This window comes from Elephas maximus, chromosome X (genome assembly GCF_024166365.1).
Source record: "Elephas maximus indicus isolate mEleMax1 chromosome X, mEleMax1 primary haplotype, whole genome shotgun sequence".
In the NCBI taxonomy this organism is placed as follows: Eukaryota; Metazoa; Chordata; class Mammalia; order Proboscidea; family Elephantidae; genus Elephas; species Elephas maximus.
The window spans coordinates 52,359,047-52,378,139 of NC_064846.1; the positions used below are offsets into that span (position 1 = coordinate 52,359,047).

Consider the following 19,093-nt stretch of genomic DNA (forward strand, 5'->3'; position numbering starts at 1 on the left):
AACCAATGTCACAAAACAATATGTGTACTAATTGTTTAATGAGAAGCTAGTTTGTTCTGTAAACCTTCATCTAAAGTATAATAATAAAAGAAAGAAAGAAAAAAAATAAAGCAAGGACCAAAGAGTGACCTCAAAAAAAAAAAAAGGTAAACATAAAACTTAGCATATGACCCAGCAATCCACACCTAAGTATATACCCAAAATACTTGAAAGCAGGGACTCAACCAAATACTTGTACACCATTGCAGCACTATTCACAATAGCCAAAATGTGGAAACAACATGTCCATCAACAGATGAATGGATAAACAAAACATGGTCTATCCATACAGTGGAATATATTTCAGTTGTAAAGAGATACATGCTATGACATGCAGAAGCCTTGAAAACATTATGCTGAGTGAAATAAGTCAGACACAAAAGGATAAATACTTCATGATCCCACTTATATGAAATAATTAAAAAAAAAAGATGAAATAATTAGGATAGGCAAATTCATTGGGACTGAAAGAAGATTAGACTTTACCAGGGGCTTTTCAGAGGGGAGAAGAGTGACTTATTGGCTAATGAGTACTGAGTTTCTCTTTGGGGTGATGAAAATTTTTAGAAATAGTGGTGTTGGTTGCTCAACATTGTGGATGCAATTAATGCCCCTGAACTGTACCTGTAAAAATGGTTAAAATGACAAATTTTATATTATATGTATTTTATTACAATAAAAAAAAGAAACTCCAGACTCCTTAATGCGTACAAGGTTTCCTTTTGGTGTGATATTCTGGAACTAGATAGTGGTGGTAGTTGCACAGCATTGCGAATGTACAAAATACCTCTGAATCGTACATTTTTAAAATGGTTAAAATTGTAAATTTTATGTTATATGCATTTTACTACCAAAAAAAAAAAAAACCTTATATACTTTGTCACGCCATCCATACCCTCCAGCCTTAAGCAACTACTGATCTACTTTCTGTGCTCTATAAGAGATTTCTCTGTTCTAGTCATTTCATATAAATGGAATTAGATGTGTAATCCTTTGTCACTGGCTTCTTTCACTGAGAATGTTTCAATGTTTCAGGGTGTTTCAGTACTTAACTAATTTTCATGATCGAATAATATTTCATTCCTATGGATATGCCACATAGTATTTATCTATTCTACAGTTGATGGACATTTGGGTTATCTTTACCTTTTGTTTTTTATGAATGATGCTGCTATAAACACCCATGTGCAAGTTTTCGTGTGGATATATGTATATGTTTTGACTTCACTTGGGAATATATCTAGGTGTGGAATCACTGAGTCATATAAACTGCCAGGTTGTTTTCCAAAGTGGCAGCACCATTTTACATCCCCTCCAGCAATGTGTTAGAGTTCCAATTTTTCCACATCCTCACCAACACTTGTTATCATCTGTTTTATTATTATTACTATTCCCATTCTAGCTGGTATGAAATAATATCATACTATGGTTTTTATTTGCATTTCCCTGATGAACAATGATGCCAAGGATCTTTTCATGTGCTTTTTGGCTATTTGCATATCTTCTTTGGAGAAATGTCTATTGAAGTCTTTTGCTCATTTTTTAATTGAGGTATGTGTCCTTTTATTATTGACTCTTAAGAGCTCTTCACATATTCTAGTTATGAATCCCTTATCAAATACATGATTTGTAAATATTTTCTCCTATTCTGTGAGTTTTGTTTTCACTTTCTTTATAGTGTCCTTTGATACATCAACATTTTTAATTGTGATGAAATCCAATTTATCTATTTCTTCTTTTGTCACTCATACTTAGGATGTTCTATCTTAGAATCTGTTGCCAAGATCAAAATCAAATTAAAATTTACCCCTGTGTTTTCTTTACATTTAATTTACCCTTGTGTTGTATAGTTTTATAAACACTTAAGCATTTCATGGCTCTAGTTTCTATAATTTGGTCTTTGATCCATTTTTAGTTAATTTTTGTCCATGGTTTGAGATAGGGGTCCAACTTCATTCTTTTGCTTGTGGATACCCAGTTGTCCCCAATACCATTTGTTGAAGAGATTATTCTTTCCACCATTGAATAGTCTTGGCACCCTTGTCAAAATCATTTCTGGACTCTTGATTCTATTCCATTGGTGTATATGTCTATGCTTATGCAGGTAGCACACTGTTTTGATAATTGCAGCTTTGTATTAAATTTTGAAATTCGGAAGTGTGAGTCCTTCAAATTTGTTCTTCTTTTTTAGTGTTGTTTTAGTTATTCTGAGTCCCCTGAAATTACATACAAATTTTATAATCAGCTTGTCAGTTTCTACAAAGAAGCCAGCTTGGATTCTGATTGCGATTGCATTGAAATCGTAGGTTACTTTGGGAAGTATTACCATTTTGAGAACATTAAGTCTTCTGACCTGTGAACATGGAATAACTTTCCATTTATTTAAGTCTTTAATTTATTTCAGCAAGTTTTGTAGTTTTTAGTGTACAAGTCGGTCGACTTTATTCCCAAGTATTTTATTCTTTTTGATGCTATTGTAAATAGATTTTTTAAATTTCATTTTCTGATTTTTCAATTGTATACAAATTGAATTGATTTTTATATAGTGATCTTGTATCCTGCTATGTAGTTTCTCCTTGCTGCTTATAGTAAAATGTGAGAGGAAAGGGATGGACTTAACATTCAACTGTGTAAAATGAAAATAAAATTTAAAGATTTAGAAAATTCTGTTATACAAACTGGATCCGACCAACTACCATAGCAGAAAACCCCTCAGCTTAGACTGAAGGGGGACAGAGAAAGAACGAAAAGAATGCTATCTGCCTCCTGTAATTCTACAGGCAAGAAACAAGCCAAAGGAGCTACATCTGTTGTCCTCCAAGAAAAGGACCATTCCTGGAGCAGCTTGGAGATCATCAGAACTGCTGGAAGGAGCATGGGAAGCAGGGCTTTCTAGGTTTCAAAGGGTGAGGCCACAGTCTCCTGGATCTCAAAGGTTGGAGCCACATCAACATAGGTTTCAAAGAGTCGGATCTTCACCAACTTGGTTCTGGAGTATGGGGTTGCCATCAAGGTGTGCTAGGGGTTGGGGTTGCCACCCCAAACTGAGGGGGCAGGGCTGCCATGCCCAAGGGGCAGAAGGATGGGGCCTGCTGGGGCCAAGGTAGTGGGGTCACCACTCAGATGGACTAGGAGATTGGGGCAGCCTAAAGCCGAGGGAGCAGAGTTGCCATTCCAGAGGGCCTGGAAGGTGGAGATGAAGCCCAGGACTGAGGAGCCTCAACCCAGAATCCAGGGGGCATGGCTAATACCCAGAGTCTGGAGAGTGGTGCCATTGCCCAGATAGTCTGAGAGAAGAAAGGATCATTTTCAAGCCATGAGAGCTAATGTAATGTGTTCTGCTGGGTTTTGAACTTGCTTTGTGCCTGTCATCCCTTCTTTCCCTCCAATTTCTCCCATTTGTAATGGAAAAGTACAGCTTGTGACTGTTCCGCCATTGTACTTTGAAAGCAAATAGCTTGTATTTTAGATTTCACAGGTTCTCAAATGAAGAGGAATTTTGCCCCAAGGTGGACTATGCCTAAAGTCTCATCCATAATTGATTTAGATGATTCAGATGATAAGATTTTGGACTTGGGCTTGATTTAAAATTTTTGGGACGATGTGATGGGGTGAATGTGTTTTACATGTGGCAAGGACATGAATTTTGGAGGGCCAAAGGTGGAATGTTATGGATTGAACTGTGTCCCCATAAAATACGTGTTGTAAATTCTAATCTCTGTCCCTGTGGTTATAATCCCATTTGTGAACGGGTTGTCTTTGTTATGCTAATGAGATAGGATTAGCATAGGATGTGTCTTAAATTAATCTCTTTTGAGATATGAAAGAGATTAAACAAGCAAGCGAGAAAAGAGATGGGGGAAGACACGTGCCAAACCACATGAAGATCACCCAGGAGCAGAAGCCCAGAAGAGACAAGGACCTTCCTCATGAGCTGAGTGAGAGAAAGCTCTCCCCTAGGGCTGGCACCCTGAATTTGGACTTAGAGCTTCCTATCTGTGAGAAAATAAATTTCTGTTTGTTAAAGCCACCCACTTGTGGTACTTCTGTTATAGTATTGCTAGATATAACCGAAACAAGAGTTTACCATATACATCTTAATTTAATAGAATATGCTTCAGATTGATACTAATTTAATTCTAGTGAGATATCAAGAGGTTATTCCTGTATTATTACCTTTCCTCCTTTTCCGGTATTATTGTTGCACATATTACATCTGTAAAATTTACCAACCCAATGTTACATCGTTATAAGTTTTAGTTTATGTAATTTTATGTATTTTAAAGTAGCTGAGAGAAGAGGAACAAGAACATATTTATAGCTTTTATTATATTAGCCTCTTTATGTATCATTTCTGAATCTCTTCATTTGCTCCTGGGGCTCTGAGTTACCATCTAGAGTCATTTCCTTAGCCTGGTACAGCTCTGCTCCTATGCATCACCTTTGTGCTGTTATTGGCAAATACATTACATTTCTACTTGGTATAGGCCCAACCATATAAGTATATACATATTTGTTTTATACAATTGGTTTTTTAAATCAATTAAGAGATGATAGAAAAAGAAATATGCATTTATGCTTTTTTTTTTTAATATAATTATATAACTACCTTTGCTGGTGCTCTGTGTGTGTGAATCTGAATAACCACCTGTAGTCATTTGCTTTCAGCCTGAAGAATTTCCTTCATTATTTCTTGTAAGACATGTCTGCTAGCAAAAAAGAAAATTCTCCCACTATTTGTTTATCTGGAAATGTTTTATTTTGCCTTCATTTTGAAAGATAGCTTGGTTGACAGTTTTTTTCTTTGAACCTCTGAAATATGTTTTCCCACTGCCTTATGGCCCCCATTGTTTCTGATGAGAAGCTAGTGTTAATCTTATTGGGGTTCCCTTGATAAGCGACAAACCATTTTTCTTTTGCTGCTTTCAAGTTTTTCTCCTCTTTGGCTTTTGGCGTTTTTACTATTTTATGTTTGTTTATGGATTTCTTTTCATTTATGCTATTTGGAGTTCACTGAGCTTCCTGAATGTATAGATCAGTTTTTTCAATAAATCTGGGAAGATTCCAGCATTATTTCTTTTTTTTGCAAATAGATTCTTAACACATTTGAAAACTGTTTATTTTCTTACCTTGTTTACATTTCTTCTCAAAGGGCAATTCAGCAGGCTAAGTGAGGAAGGAAAGATGACCTATTCCTCCTTTTTACAAATGAAAAGGTACTACATAGGATTAGAAAACCAGCAGAGTTAATAATACACCAGAGAGGTATCTATATACAATGGAGTGAAAAGATGTCTAGGGAGGAGCTAAAGTGAAGAATCAGTCATATTCAGGATGAGCCACGGCTACTGGGAAAAATAAACACTATTCAACAAGAGTCAACAGTTATTTTGGCTGAGTATCCACTTACTACTGCCACCACAGCTTTACACCTATGACATATGAAGGCTGTCCTCAGGGAATGAATGAGCATTTGCCTAGTGGTCTGAGGAGTCACCTGCAAATTTTGTACTTTTGCTGTGACCGAGTGAAACAGCAATGACCTAAACTTTAGAAACTCAAAGGAGTTTGCTTAGGCAACTTTATGGGGTCATTAAACCTTGATGGAATATTCTCAGAACATGAGAAAAACCTCCTTATAGTGGGAGCCTATACCTTTGCATTTCTTAGGGCAGTCAGCTTCACTCACTCCACAAGAGAAGCTTTGAGAGAATGGAACGATTTGGAGTTGCAATTAAAGCACTGAGTAGAAGTGCTTCTAGGACATTTCATTTCTTAACTACAAAGACAGCAAAGAAAAAATAAGCAATTCAAGTCCTGTACCTTATTTCACCTTCTCTAATGTGACCTGCCAGTTCTTCAATAAACTTCTCCCCTTTCATCCAGTAGATCATTGGTCCAGACTCTCCACTGAATCCAAAGAATGCTTTGCAAGGTATGTTCAAGGGTTTTCCTGAGAATGACAGAGAAAAGAAAATGAGCAAATGGCTCCTGGTTATCACTGAGAGACAGGAAGGGGCCATTTAACATCCAAAGGAAAACTCAGAAATGACCCATTTTTCAACTCCTCTTCCAATCATCTTTGCATTGTACATGAGAACAGTTTTAAATAGTTATGAGAGCTTCTGGGAAATTTTAAAATTCAAGGCTTCTAAAAAATAATGTTCCTCGATTTTTAGAACTGCTTATTTTTATTGCCTTCCTCCCAGGAACTAATATGAAAGAATCAAATAGACAGGATCACTTTTTATTTTTCTCTTTTGAGAGTATTAATTACTGCTTACGTTCTACTTGTACTTGTCTTTGAAGCTACCATTAATCAAAAGTATAAGTTAATTTCTGATTGGTGAAAAAACATCATAATAGGGTTTCTACTACTATTAAGATTGCACAGGGAAATATGTTTATTCTATTCTAAGAAAAAGTGGATAATACAAACCAAAGGGAGATTTTTTATTACAAAAATACCCATAAAAAGTATATATACAGGGAAAATTCAATTTAACCAACTCTTATACATTCTTTATGTCACTTACAGTACTTAAATAATTCTAGGCAACACTTGAGCACTTTTTATTATGAATCTTTGTGATTATAGCTAAAACCTTTGTTTAATTGTAAATTACTCATCAAATACATAAGCAATTGTTTTTTGCTGGCATTGATTTTATTTTCTTCTTGTAAAAAAAAAAGATCAATAAGAGAAGAATGGTAGAGAACCATCTTGACATTTCTGACACCTACAGGAATTGCTCAATTCATAAATTGTATGTATATATATATATATCATATCATTTTCTCTATAACACGAAATTTTTGCCCCGGCTGGAGCACTACTAGTTGCCATCAAGTCAATTCTGACCCATAGCTACCCCATGTGTTTCAGCGTAAAACTGCGCTCCATAGAGTATTCATGGCTATGACTTTTTGGAAGCAGATTGCCAGGCACCTCTGTGTGGGTTTGAACCACCAACCTTTCAGTCAGTAGCCCAGAGCTTAACCATTTGTACCATCCAGGGACTCCTGGCTGGAGTGCTAAATAATACGATTTCACAAATATTGTTTCTTGCAGAGTACATGATGAACTTGTTCCCATCGTTGCTGTAAGCCATGGACCAATTCTCCATTCTGTTCTTAAATTGATCCTAAACTTCCACGTTCTAAGAACCATTACTTCCTGAGATCCTTTCATTTTAATCATTAGAACCAGTAGATGGGTTTCTTTGAGAACTATTGTTACAAAGAAACAACTTTAATGGGAGTTAGGGTCTACACTAAGAAAAAACAGAGATTGAGAAAACATAAAAATGTTTTATATTACCCATATATTTATACGGGTAACAGGCTGGGCTTACCCACTAATATGTGACTTGTTGCCAAATATCAGTCTCATTCTGGTGCGAATTTATACCTCAGCAAAATGACATGTCATCGACATTTGAAAGCACCCAGTAATTGTCAAAACCTTTGATGCCAAGAGTCTGTCATATGTATCTAACACAAATCTAAGACAAGGTTATTCATTGTTGCTTTGAATATGTGTTCTGTCATATAAACTTGTGTAAAAGTAAAAGGCAGCCTGGTACAATGGAAAGTATACTGGACTAGGAGTCAATAGACTTGAACCCTAGTTTTGGATCTATCACGGACCAGCAGATGGTCTGGCCCTGAGCAGATTACCTAGCCTTTTGGAAACTGATTTCTCATACATGTAATGAGGGTAATAATAACAATAATTGCCTCAGATAAGATAGTATATGCTAAAGGGTTTGGTGAACATATAAATTCTGGTTGTCATTCCATTCCTTTGGGCTATATTGAAGGAATATATCAAATAAAATACCTTTTAGTGATTCCTATGGGTACCAAGTGGGCGCACAGGCCTGGGTTAATTTTAATGAAAAAAGACAATTATAGCAATGTACAAAAAGTGCCCTCCTCAAGGTGGTCTATCAAAAATGACAGCATTTGCCTTTCCTTGGCTGTCCATACTGTGTACTGACTACTGCAGCAATCTCTCCTGGAACTTTTTTTACTCTCCCATCAGATACATTCTTGCTAAATAAATGCAAGAGATACAGATATTTCGGTGGTCTAGTTTATACAAATGCTGAATAAATATGCTGAAGCCCTTTGCCAATGGTAGAAACAGGAAAATCAGCCAACCATCATACGCAACACTCTGAGGAGAGTCCCAAAACGATCAGCTCTTGATCCAGATAGTGAGGCTCAATGTGTGCCAGGGAGTGGGCCTCTCCTCTTCCAGAATGCGTGGGTGGGATCTCTGCATTGATTGGGCAAATAACCTGAAACAGAATCTCTTCAGGCATTGCTAAAGTTTGGCTTGTGTGTAAGCTCTTATCTACCATTTGCATCTGTGTGCTACTGTACTGCTTTGCCTCCAGACATTTTCAGTCATTCCTGTATTACTGTATGCCTTACTAACAGGGATGGCCAACTCATATTTGCATCTAAAAGGGATAGCAGTGTAGGTTGAAAACTATCAAAATAAAAAGAAAACTATCAAAATAAAAAGGGTGGTAGGTAATGAGGTAAGTGAGGTTTGCTGGAAAGTGGCATACATGGAAAGGATTGGATCTCCATTGTCCTAGCATTCCTTCAATTCCCTTTCTCACAGAGCTCTGTGGGCATCTACATTGGAGAAGCGTGCTTAGAGACCTTAAAAATCTAGAAATTTCAACAGGTTCAAATCTTTATAGCAATATATTTCCTGGGCACTTGTCCTGAACTGGATAAACTCAGATTATCAATGTGTTTGAGAGTCTCTGAAGAGAGCTCAGACACGTATATCACATTAGGTTTTCTCGGGTGTCAAAGACTAAACTTTTCAAAATCAGATTATGAGGTAACAAAACCAAGTGTAGGGGAGGTTTTGATGATGATAATCGCAGTGGGGTTTGTGTGCCTATGTACACAAGTATGTATGTGTTTGTGTCAAGGTGGGGTTAGGAAGGGAGTGGGAGTTGGAGATAGATGGATAAGACCCAACCCACTGCCGTCACGTCGATTCCAACTTATAGTGACCCTATAGGACGGAGTAGAACTGCCCCATAGAGTTTCCAAGGAGCGCCTGGCAGATTCAAACTGCCGACCTCTTGGTTAGCAGCCATAGCACTTAACTACCATGCCACCAGGGTTTCCAGAGGTGGATAGGATCCACATCTTACAATTCCTTCCATTTCTAAATAAAGAAGATATACATCAGGGGTGTGTTCATAAATATTTAACAATCAGCTTTCTGGAAAAAAACATATGCATATAATTACATACACAAGTTTATCATAAACTATACTGATATAAAATATGTGTACCACACAAGTTACAAATAATAATAAAATACAGAATATTCATTACTGTGAATTCCTTATAAAAAAATTGATTTTCATAGAGTGCTTTCGTTGATTTTTGCTGAAATTTTTATCTGTTGCCAACCTATGTCTGCAAATGACAAACAAGTGTAGTTCCAATATGAATGTTAGTTGATATTTTCATTTATATTAATGATGAGATGAAAGTGAAACAACAGACAAATATCAGAACTCTACTCACTCTTCAATTATGTGAGCAACTTTGCTGAACTGGATAGTGTTTTTGAATACCAGAAGATTATTTTCTCAGTTTTTTTATGCTATTCACAAGGTAATGGCTATAGATATGAATCATCTTTAGTTTTATTCTGCATTCTTAACATTTTCTCTATCACTTTCTTAAGTCTAGACAGTCAACAAAACATATGTCCATACAAAGACTTGTAAGTGAATGTTCAAAGCAGCTTTACTTTTGATAACTCAAAACTGGAAATAGTTTAAATATCCATTAGTAGGTGAATGAATAAACAAAATGTGGTATACCCACATGATGGCATGTTATTCAGCCATACAAAGGAATGAAGAACTGATACACTACAACATGAATGAATCTCAAAACAATTATGCTGAGTGAAAGAAGCCAGATCAAAAAACAAAAAAAACAACTTTATAATTTATATAAAATTTTAGGAAGTAAAAATTAATCTATAGCTTTCTTTAAAAAAAATGAAATATATACCTACCATATAATCCAGTCATTTTATATCAAAGTATATGTCCATACAAAGACTTGTACATGAATATTCATAGCAACTTTACATGTAACTTAAGAGCTCAACTGCTAACCAAAATGTCGGCAGCTCAAATCCACCAGCTGCTCCTTGGAAACCCTATGGGGCAGTTTCTCTCTGTCTTATAGGGTTGCTATGAGTCAGAATCCATTTGATGGTGACAGATTTGTTTATTTGTAATAGCCCCAAACTGGAAACAACTCAAATTTCCATTAATAGGTAAATGCATGTTGTTGTTGTTAGCTGCTATTGAGTCAGCCCTGACTCATGGCGACCTTATGTATAACAGAACAAACTGTTGCCCGGTCCTGTGCACATAAACTATAATATATCCATACAGTGGAATTCTACTCAGAATAAAAAGGAACTGATACATGCTACAATGTGAGTAAACCTCAAAACCATTATTCTAAAGGGAAGAAATCAGACACAAAAGGCTACATATTGTATGGTTCTATTGATATGAAATTTTTAGAAAAGGTTATTACTATAGAAACAGAAAATATATCAGTAGTTACTTGGGTCTGGACGGGAGCAGGGACTGACTGAAAACCTTTAAGAGAAAACTACTGGGGAATGATGGAAGTATTCTCAAGCTGTATTGTGCTGATGGCTGTACAACTGTGTAAATTTACTAATAACCATTGAAGAGTACATTTGCGATGGGTGAATTGTATGATGGACACTACACATCAGTTAGGAAAAAAATTCCTGGCCTCAGGAATTTTACATCTGGGGGGGTGGGAATAGGTGATGAACAATAAGCAAAAGAAGTACAATGCATGTTGTACACAGGTTCTAAGAAATCTCAATCCTTGTGTTTTCAGAGCTGAATGCATCACACTTGCCATTGAATGGTCTATGGATACGTCTCCAGCCAGGCCTCTGAGAATTTTTTTTTTTTTTTGCATCTCGAACCCATATAATTGCTCTGAGATAAACTTTAAAAAAACCAGAGACTGAATTACCTGAATTGGTAATTGTGGTGAGACAGCCCTAACAGTACTATACTAAAAACCCTATTTTCTTTGCTTGGCTTCCTCCCCCCACCCCCACCCCCACCCCCAGCTTTGCATTTGAATTCTGCTTTTATGTAAACCACATTGTGCTTACTTAGTATGATTAAGAATGTTGCTGATGTAATTTTTACGGAGTCGCTACTTGTAAACCCCTTTAAAAGTAACTGGCCTGTCCACCCTTGGCGAGAAGTCTTGGCAACAGCAGCTCTGACTGGTTCCTTTCCTCGGACAGTGAAACACAGGTGCCTTTCCTATTCTCCCACTTCAGTCTCTTATTTATTGGCCAGTATGAGTCAAAAAAAAAAATTTTTTTTTTTATGAGTCATGCCAATCAAGAACCTGGGGTTTCTACCTGGAAATAGATAAAATCTATTTTATTTTGGCCACATATCTTAATCTCTTTATCTACCAAGACTTTTAAAGCATTTCTCACTGTCATAGGCAACAATACGATTTTCAATTCCTTTATTTAGCTTTGGAAACCCTGGTGGTGTAGTGGTTAAGTGCTATGGCTGCTAACCGAAAGGTCAGCAGTTTGAATCCACCAGGCACTCCTTGGAAACTCTATGGGGCAGTTCTACTGTGTCCTATAGGGTTGCTGTGAGTCAGAATCGACTGGATAGCAATGGGTTTGGTTTGGTTTTGGTTATTTAGCTTTGTCCTCATCATATTAAAAAAAAAAATTTTTTTTTTTACGGGCTATGAATTCTATAAAGGCCACAGATAACCATCGATGTCCTAATTCTTGCCACATGGTTTTCTTTTTTCATTCTTTGTTTTTCTCTTTGAACAGTTTCCAACGAACCTCTTTTAACATCTTTTAAATTGTTCTATTATCTCTATTTCTTGTGATGCAATTTTTTTCCTATATGTGTCAGTGGAAGCACCCTCATGGTGGTTAATTTTCTTGTGAGGTTTGTAATGTTAGTACTGTGTTTTCATCTACAACAGGGATTGCTTTCTGTGGGAGTCCCAGGTGCTGAGGGCTGTGGAGTCATTCCCTTAGAGTGCTTTCAAGTTTGCCTCTGCCAAAACTCTACAAGTTTCACTGGTTGGGAACCAGTTTTTATGTTAATTTCTTAGCTTGAAGGTTTGTGCCCCATGTGGGTTGTGTAAATTTAGAGTCCGCACTCACGCTTGGTACAGGTTGAGTTCTGATTTCTCCTGTCTCTTTCTATTCATGGTCATGGCTCTGGACAGAATGTGAATTTCCTGGCTGCTTCCCTGGGCTAATGAGTAGTTTTATAGATCCTATTTCATAGACTTTAAAACCTTTCAGAGTTTCTAAATTTTTGCTGAGATGTCAGTTCTAGCTCTATGCTTTACACAGGTCTATGGCCTTGTATAATTTCGCTATGAGTCAGAATTGACTCAAGGGCAACAGGTTTGGTTTTTGGTTTTGGTGGCCTTATTGGAACCCCGGTGGTGCAATGGTTAAAAGCTTGGCTGCTAACCAAAAAAGTTGCCAGTTTGAATCCACCAGCCAGTCCTTGGAAGTCCAATGTGGCAGTTCTACTTTGTCCTATAGGGTCACTATGAGTCGGATTCAACTTGTCAGCAATGGGTGTGTAATGGGTGTGGCCTTATTGTCTGAGCTGGAGCCCAAGGCCTTAGACACCTAAGGTCCATATCTGGTTCCAATATACCCAGGAGGTATCCAGCTGGAATTTATACTCCCTTCCCTGGCTTTGCATTCCCATTTCATTCCCAGAACCTGGGAATTTCCTTTACTTGCTTTCAAGCTAGGCTCAGCATCTTACTGTATTTTGACCAGCATTTTTCTGTGTTTAGAGAGGTGGGTCTTTAACACATCAATTCTGTTTACCATATTGACTACATGTCCGAAGGTCTGCCGCAGGAATCTATACACTGTATATCTTTGTCCCGAATGACCAACTTAACTTTTATTTTCACCATTCTGGCCGAGGAGTTGCACCTAGAATTTCTATTCCTGTTCCTGCTAACATAAACAGAGGTTCTCATTTTTTCCCCGGGCTCACAGAATGAGTTGATAAGAGGATTAGATAGTTGTGATGCTAATTGTGAAGCCATTTACTTTCCCGCTGTGCTTTATGTACCTAAGTTTTTAGCTTCAACATTCTAGAGTTTTATTCCTTCCATAAGAAGGAAATCCACAATTAAGATACACAACTTTTGTTTTTCTGTACACTAGGTGCTGAGAGTGCCCTAAACCACTTGCTCCAGTCCAGTAGGTCAGTGTTAGGGTACATGAGACACAGGGGCATGTTACGCTCAGTTGTGAGATATGCTTTAAGAAGTTCGTTGTTAATAATGTACCCAAGTTTATGAATTAGCTCCTCAAAAAACTAGAGCAGTGCTTAGGTCATCATTATATTAATGTCACTCTTACTCATATGCATTCCAGTATACTTTTCCTTGAGTGGGAAGTAAGGGGTGGAGTTATAACTTGCACATGGGGAACACCTATAAGAATGTCTCCTGAGGTGAATGTCATTTGTCAGGTGTGTTAAGAGGAAAAAAGTTAAAAACTACTGATCCTCGTATATGGTTTGCCTGGGATGTAGAGAAACATACATTCCCTCATTCTGAAAATTATATATATATATATATATATATATATATATATAAACTAAACCCATATATATATATATATAAAACCAAACCCGTTGCCGTCAAGTTGATTCCGACTCATAGTGACCCCACAGGACAGAGTGGAACTGCCCCATAGAATTTCCAAGGAGCACCTGGTGGATTCAAATTGCTGACCCTTTTGCTAGCAGCTGTAGCACTTAACCACTATGCCACCAGAGTTTCCACTGCACCACCAGGGCTCCACACACACACACACACACATACACACACACACACATTTATTTATTTATAAACATATATAAGACAAAATAACTGTGGTTTTGTCAGAGATAGTGCCTCCTTTCTCACACTGGCCTTTCTTATCAGTCTAATCAGATATGTTAAGCACCCATTTGCAGCCAAAGCTATACTGGTGAAAACAGTAGGATCCTCACTTTCTCTGAGATTCAAGTCTCAAACTGAATGGATCACTGAAAGTGAAACAGGCTTAGACAGAAATCAACTGACTTTCTCCAGGTCAAAGAATGAGCCAGCTTCAAGGTTGAAGAAATACTTCATGTCTTCTGATATCTAGTCAGTGTTCAATCTACTAGAGACTGTGGTGCCTCTCCATTTTCATACACCAGGAAAAGAGAGCAGCCTGATATTTCAGGGTGATTCTGTGCAGCTTTTTTTCCCTCCTTTCTAAAGAAGAGGCCTCTCCCCATTGCTTTCTTTCTAAATTAAATGATACAGCTATTGAGGTAAAATCTAAATTATAGCTGAGAGCAAGATATTATGAAGCTGGAGGCATGAAGAAAGAATATATTTCTTTGAGTAAAACCCAAAGGGAGATAAAAAGTTGATGAGGCAGAGAGACATGAGTTAGTTGTCCCAGATGGTGGGGATTGTAGAAAAGTATGGTTTTCTACTAAAAAAAAATTATAGGACTTTGCGTGAGAAAAACGTGGGTACAAAAGCTAACTGATCTGGGAAAGAAGAAGACTGGGAAAAGATCCTTGAGTGCCCTTCAACCAACAACCAGTTACTGTGGAGTAGATGCCTACTCATGGTGACCTCATGTGTTTCAGAGTAGAATGGTGCTCCACAGGGTTTTAATGGCTGATTTTTTGGAAGTAGATTACCAGGCCTTTCTTTTGAGGTGCCTCTATGTGAACTCGAAACTTCAACCTTTTGTTTAGCAGTCGTTTATACCTCCCAGGACTCCTGAGTACCTGTAGATTAGAATAATTATTTAGAAATGGTTAAAATTGTATGTGTGTGTGAGAGAGAGAATGAATAACCCTCAAACTTTCTACTGTTGCTTGTTTTACAATGCATGTGAAGCCAGAACAACCTTTTGGGGTAATGGTGGGAAACATGCCTATAGTTATTTGCCTTTGCTAGAGGCAAGTAGTACAGCAGCAGGCCTCAAAGTAAGATGAGATAGCAACAGTGATATGGTTGCTTTGGTCTACAATTGACTCAGAGGTATAAGTGGTGCAAAATTCCACCTGAGGAATTGTTCAGACTTAACAAGAGCTACCTAGTTGAGCCATCTAGTAGCCTCAATTCCCAACGAACAAAAGTTTCTGTTACTGAATTTGATCAAGGGTGAATGAGCAGAACCCCTAATTGTGACTACATATCATGCTGATAAATCTTGCTTACTTTCTCCTCTTTCATCTCCTTAGACTAGGGATTGGTTGGTGTAATGGATCGAATTGTGTCCCCCCAAAATATGTGTCAACTTGGTTAGGCCATGATTCCCAGTATTGTGTGGTTGTCCTCCATTTTGTGATTTTCCTATGTGTTACAAATCATAATCTCTGCCTGTGGTTAAAGAGGATTAGGGTGGGATGTAACACCCTCACTCAGGTCACATCCCTGAGAGAGTTTCCTTGGGGTGTGGTCTGCACCACCTTTTATCTCAAGAGATAAAAGGAAAGGGAAGCAAGCAGAGCGTTGGGAACCTCATACCACCAAGAAAGCAGTGCTGGGAGCAAAGGGCATTCTTTGGACATGGGTTCCCTGAGCAGAGAAGCTCCTAGTCTGGGGGAAGATTGATGAGAAGCTGACAGAGAGAAAAAGCCTTCCCCCGGAGCTGACACCCTGAATTTGGACTTCTAGCTTACTTTAAGGTGTGAGAATGAATTTCTCTTTGTTAAAACCATCCACTTGTGGTATTTCTGTTATAGCAGCACTAGAAGACTAAGAGAGTTGGCTCAGTGTCTGAAGACCCTAGTTTTTTCAGTCGTATCACCCACTGAAGGGTAAGGAAGCAAAATTCCACGGAAAGAACACTAGGGTCAGGACACATAAGTTGTAGCCTCAGCTCTTCCACTAACTCAGTGTATGATTTTTTTTTTTCTTCTTGGCAAGCCCACTTCTCCAGCGGGCCTCAGTTTCTTCTTCTGAAAAATGATAGAGTCAGCTGGGGGAATCTCTAGGGACCCTTTCAGGTCTGATATTCTTGTATTTTAAGTAGCTGGCCTAAAATAGTGAATGTTAGGATTTTCTAGGTGGACAAGTTGCTTCATTTGGAGTCCTAACCCTGGAGTACCAGTCATTGGTTCTCTTTGCGAAAGGAAGACAATGTAAGTTTCTCTGCTTAGGGTGGGTTTTGGCTTCAGCTCCAAGGTCCCTTGGCCCTGGTGTTTTGTGTCTGAGTCTGCCTGCCTGCTGTGCTTGGAGTCCCAGTTCCTGTGTATCCCCTAACCTCTGACTGTTTACTGCAGAGTGGGTTTCCTGCCTATGTACCCTACCTTGCACTGAACCCTATTTCCTCTCTGCCCCGTTGGCCCCTGGCTGCTTATGTTGGCTCTGCTGATCTTGGCTTATGGCCCTGCTTTCCTTGACCCAGTGCTTTCCATATCTCAGTTTGACAAAAGGATTTTCAAAAGTTCCCCAGGGGAAAAGACAAAGTCCTTGGATATTAACTCATTACACTAGCAAGTCCAACTCATACTCAGGAAACTGAGATGTCAGGAGAGTTGATGTAAGCAAATATTCCGTGTGTGTGTGTCTGTGTGCATGTGTGTGAATGCAAGTGTGCTTATGGTTGCACAAGAATTCATTTGGATTGAATTAATAGTTCAAAATTAAATGCACATGATTCTCTACGTTGTGTTAGGTGAAGGAAAAAACACACTACTTCCATAAGTACTTTAAGATTAAATGACTTCATTTTTAACATTTCCTTATTGATCTAGAAATATAGGTTTGTAGAGCAGCCAACCTGTGTAATCATAGCAATTGAAAAATGATATATTTGATTCATATCTAAATTAAAAAAAAATTCTGTTATGCTTGAAAGCTATTTATTTGGTTTTAAATGACATGAAATTAAGTGTTAAGGCCTATAAAGCTAGGTATAGCCTAGCAGTCAGACAAGAGAAAAGTAAAATTAAAACATGGAGTAACCCTTGCTTCCTCTAAATGAGGCCACCTTTGTCATTTGAGAGCATTTGATTGGAAATAGAAATCTTTTGCCCTTTCTGCATCATCAAAAGTATTTGTGAATCCCTCACTGATAAGATCACAACCGTGGTACTAGGAATGACTTGCTAGTCAAATCCTGCTGTACAGGTTCGGAGGAGAAATGCATCAATACAACCACGGCAATTCCTATCGTGTATCTGAAGATTGATCCAGGTATTATATGGTGACTGAAGAAAATACTGGTGTGTTTTCTGAACATAATAGTGTGATTTAAAATGTGGCTGTGGTTTTAACACAGGTGCCATTCACTTTGATAAGTCTTGTTGGCTGTCTGCAGAATCTGACTCCAGAAATGATGTTTAAAATAATCCCACAAGGATCCTTTAATCCTTCAGAAAATGGAATTATCAAGGTTTAATGCCTAAAAAAAAAAAAAATTTTTTTTTAATGCCTAGTTGAGAAAATGAAACTGAAAGCTATCCACAGATTACTGATCAGATTCGTGTCACACTATTGATCTTCCAAAGCCCTATGTGGTTCTTTTGGACTATTAATTTTTCTTGGCCATAAATCCGCCTGCTCTTGCCATTTATTATACTCTACTTTACTGCCTATTTGATTGGCATGCCTTTACCTTCCTCCCTTGTCCATTTAAAGTCTCACCCTTCAAGATGTAGCTCAAGTGTCACCTATACCATGAAGCCACCCCTGACTGCCCTAGGTGCACATCGCCTTCTCTCCTTTCTCTGAATCTCATTTGCAGATGGTCACAAGCAGTTAAAAATGTAGTTGTGATCTGCTTCATATAATTATTACAACAAAAATAATACCTACCTTTAAAATTGAGCACTTGTCTTGTGCTAGGCATACGGCTAAGTGCTTACTATGTTTTATCCAAGTTAATCCTCACAGAAACCCACTGAGTAAGGTATTATTATTGTCACTTACAAATGGGCAAACAGAAACAGAGAGAGGTTAGATAAATTGTCCAAAGCCACAAATACAGTAAGTGGCAGAGATTGACAACCAGACAGTTTGGCTCAAGAGCCAATGCTCCTAACCACTCTTCCATACTGCCTTTCACAGATGTTTGTCTCATCTTCCCAATTATGTGTAATGGCCTTTAACGGTGGAAACCATATCTTATATTTCATTTGTATTTTCTTATAGGGCCTGGCATGGTGCAAGGTACATAGTTGTATTCAATTAGACTTGCTTGATTCTCGAAAGTCTAGCTCAAGTTTCCCAACTTTTCATATTTTTTAATTGCTTTATTTTTCTTACAGTTTTAAATGCATGTTTGTAAGCCATCACAAACCCATTGTGGAATAAAGCTAGGTATAGATAATAAATGAACTACCTGCAGTTCAAAGTTCTCCCTTTTTTACTTACTCCTCTTAAATAGGGAGTAAGGAAGACAGTAAAAAGGAAGAACAACTGTGAGCCTTTGGAAAACTTCTACCAAGGCAGGGTTAACAACAAAATGGGAGGAAAGAACTTCAATGGTTATAAACCAGACCAAATCTGTTGCTTTCAAGTCAATTCTGACTCATGGTGACCCCATTTGTTACAGAGTAGAACTGCTCCATAGGATTTTCTTGGAGGTAATCTTTACAGATCACCAGGCCTTTCTTCTGCATGCCACTGGGTGAGTTTGAACTGCCAAGCATTAGGTTAGTAGGAGAATGTAAAACATTTGCACCATAGAGTGCTGTGTTCAGGCAATACTAGTCAGAGATGGTCACCACCTCTTTTTACTTCAGTTTTGGATGTTTGTCTGGAATCACTCTGTGTATGGAATCTTTCCCTCCCCATGTCCGTAAGTTCCAGAGAAGGGAAGGGGATGAGTAAAATAGAACCAGAAATGGAAGTGAAACAGTTACATTCCATTCATGTAATAAATTCAAATAAAGTTTCTGTT

The 19,093-nt window shown here is 37.8% G+C and overlaps 1 protein-coding gene across 1 annotated transcript in view; it reads right to left on the reverse strand.

Annotated features, from left to right (window-relative positions):
• Window positions 1-19,093, reverse strand: part of IL1RAPL2 (interleukin 1 receptor accessory protein like 2) — a 617,966-nt gene that overhangs the window by 52,458 nt on the left and 546,415 nt on the right. The window contains exon 7 of the mRNA XM_049871435.1: window positions 5,863-5,992. Within this exon, the coding sequence (XP_049727392.1) occupies window positions 5,863-5,992 (130 nt within the window). The remainder of the gene's footprint in view (window positions 1-5,862; window positions 5,993-19,093) is intronic.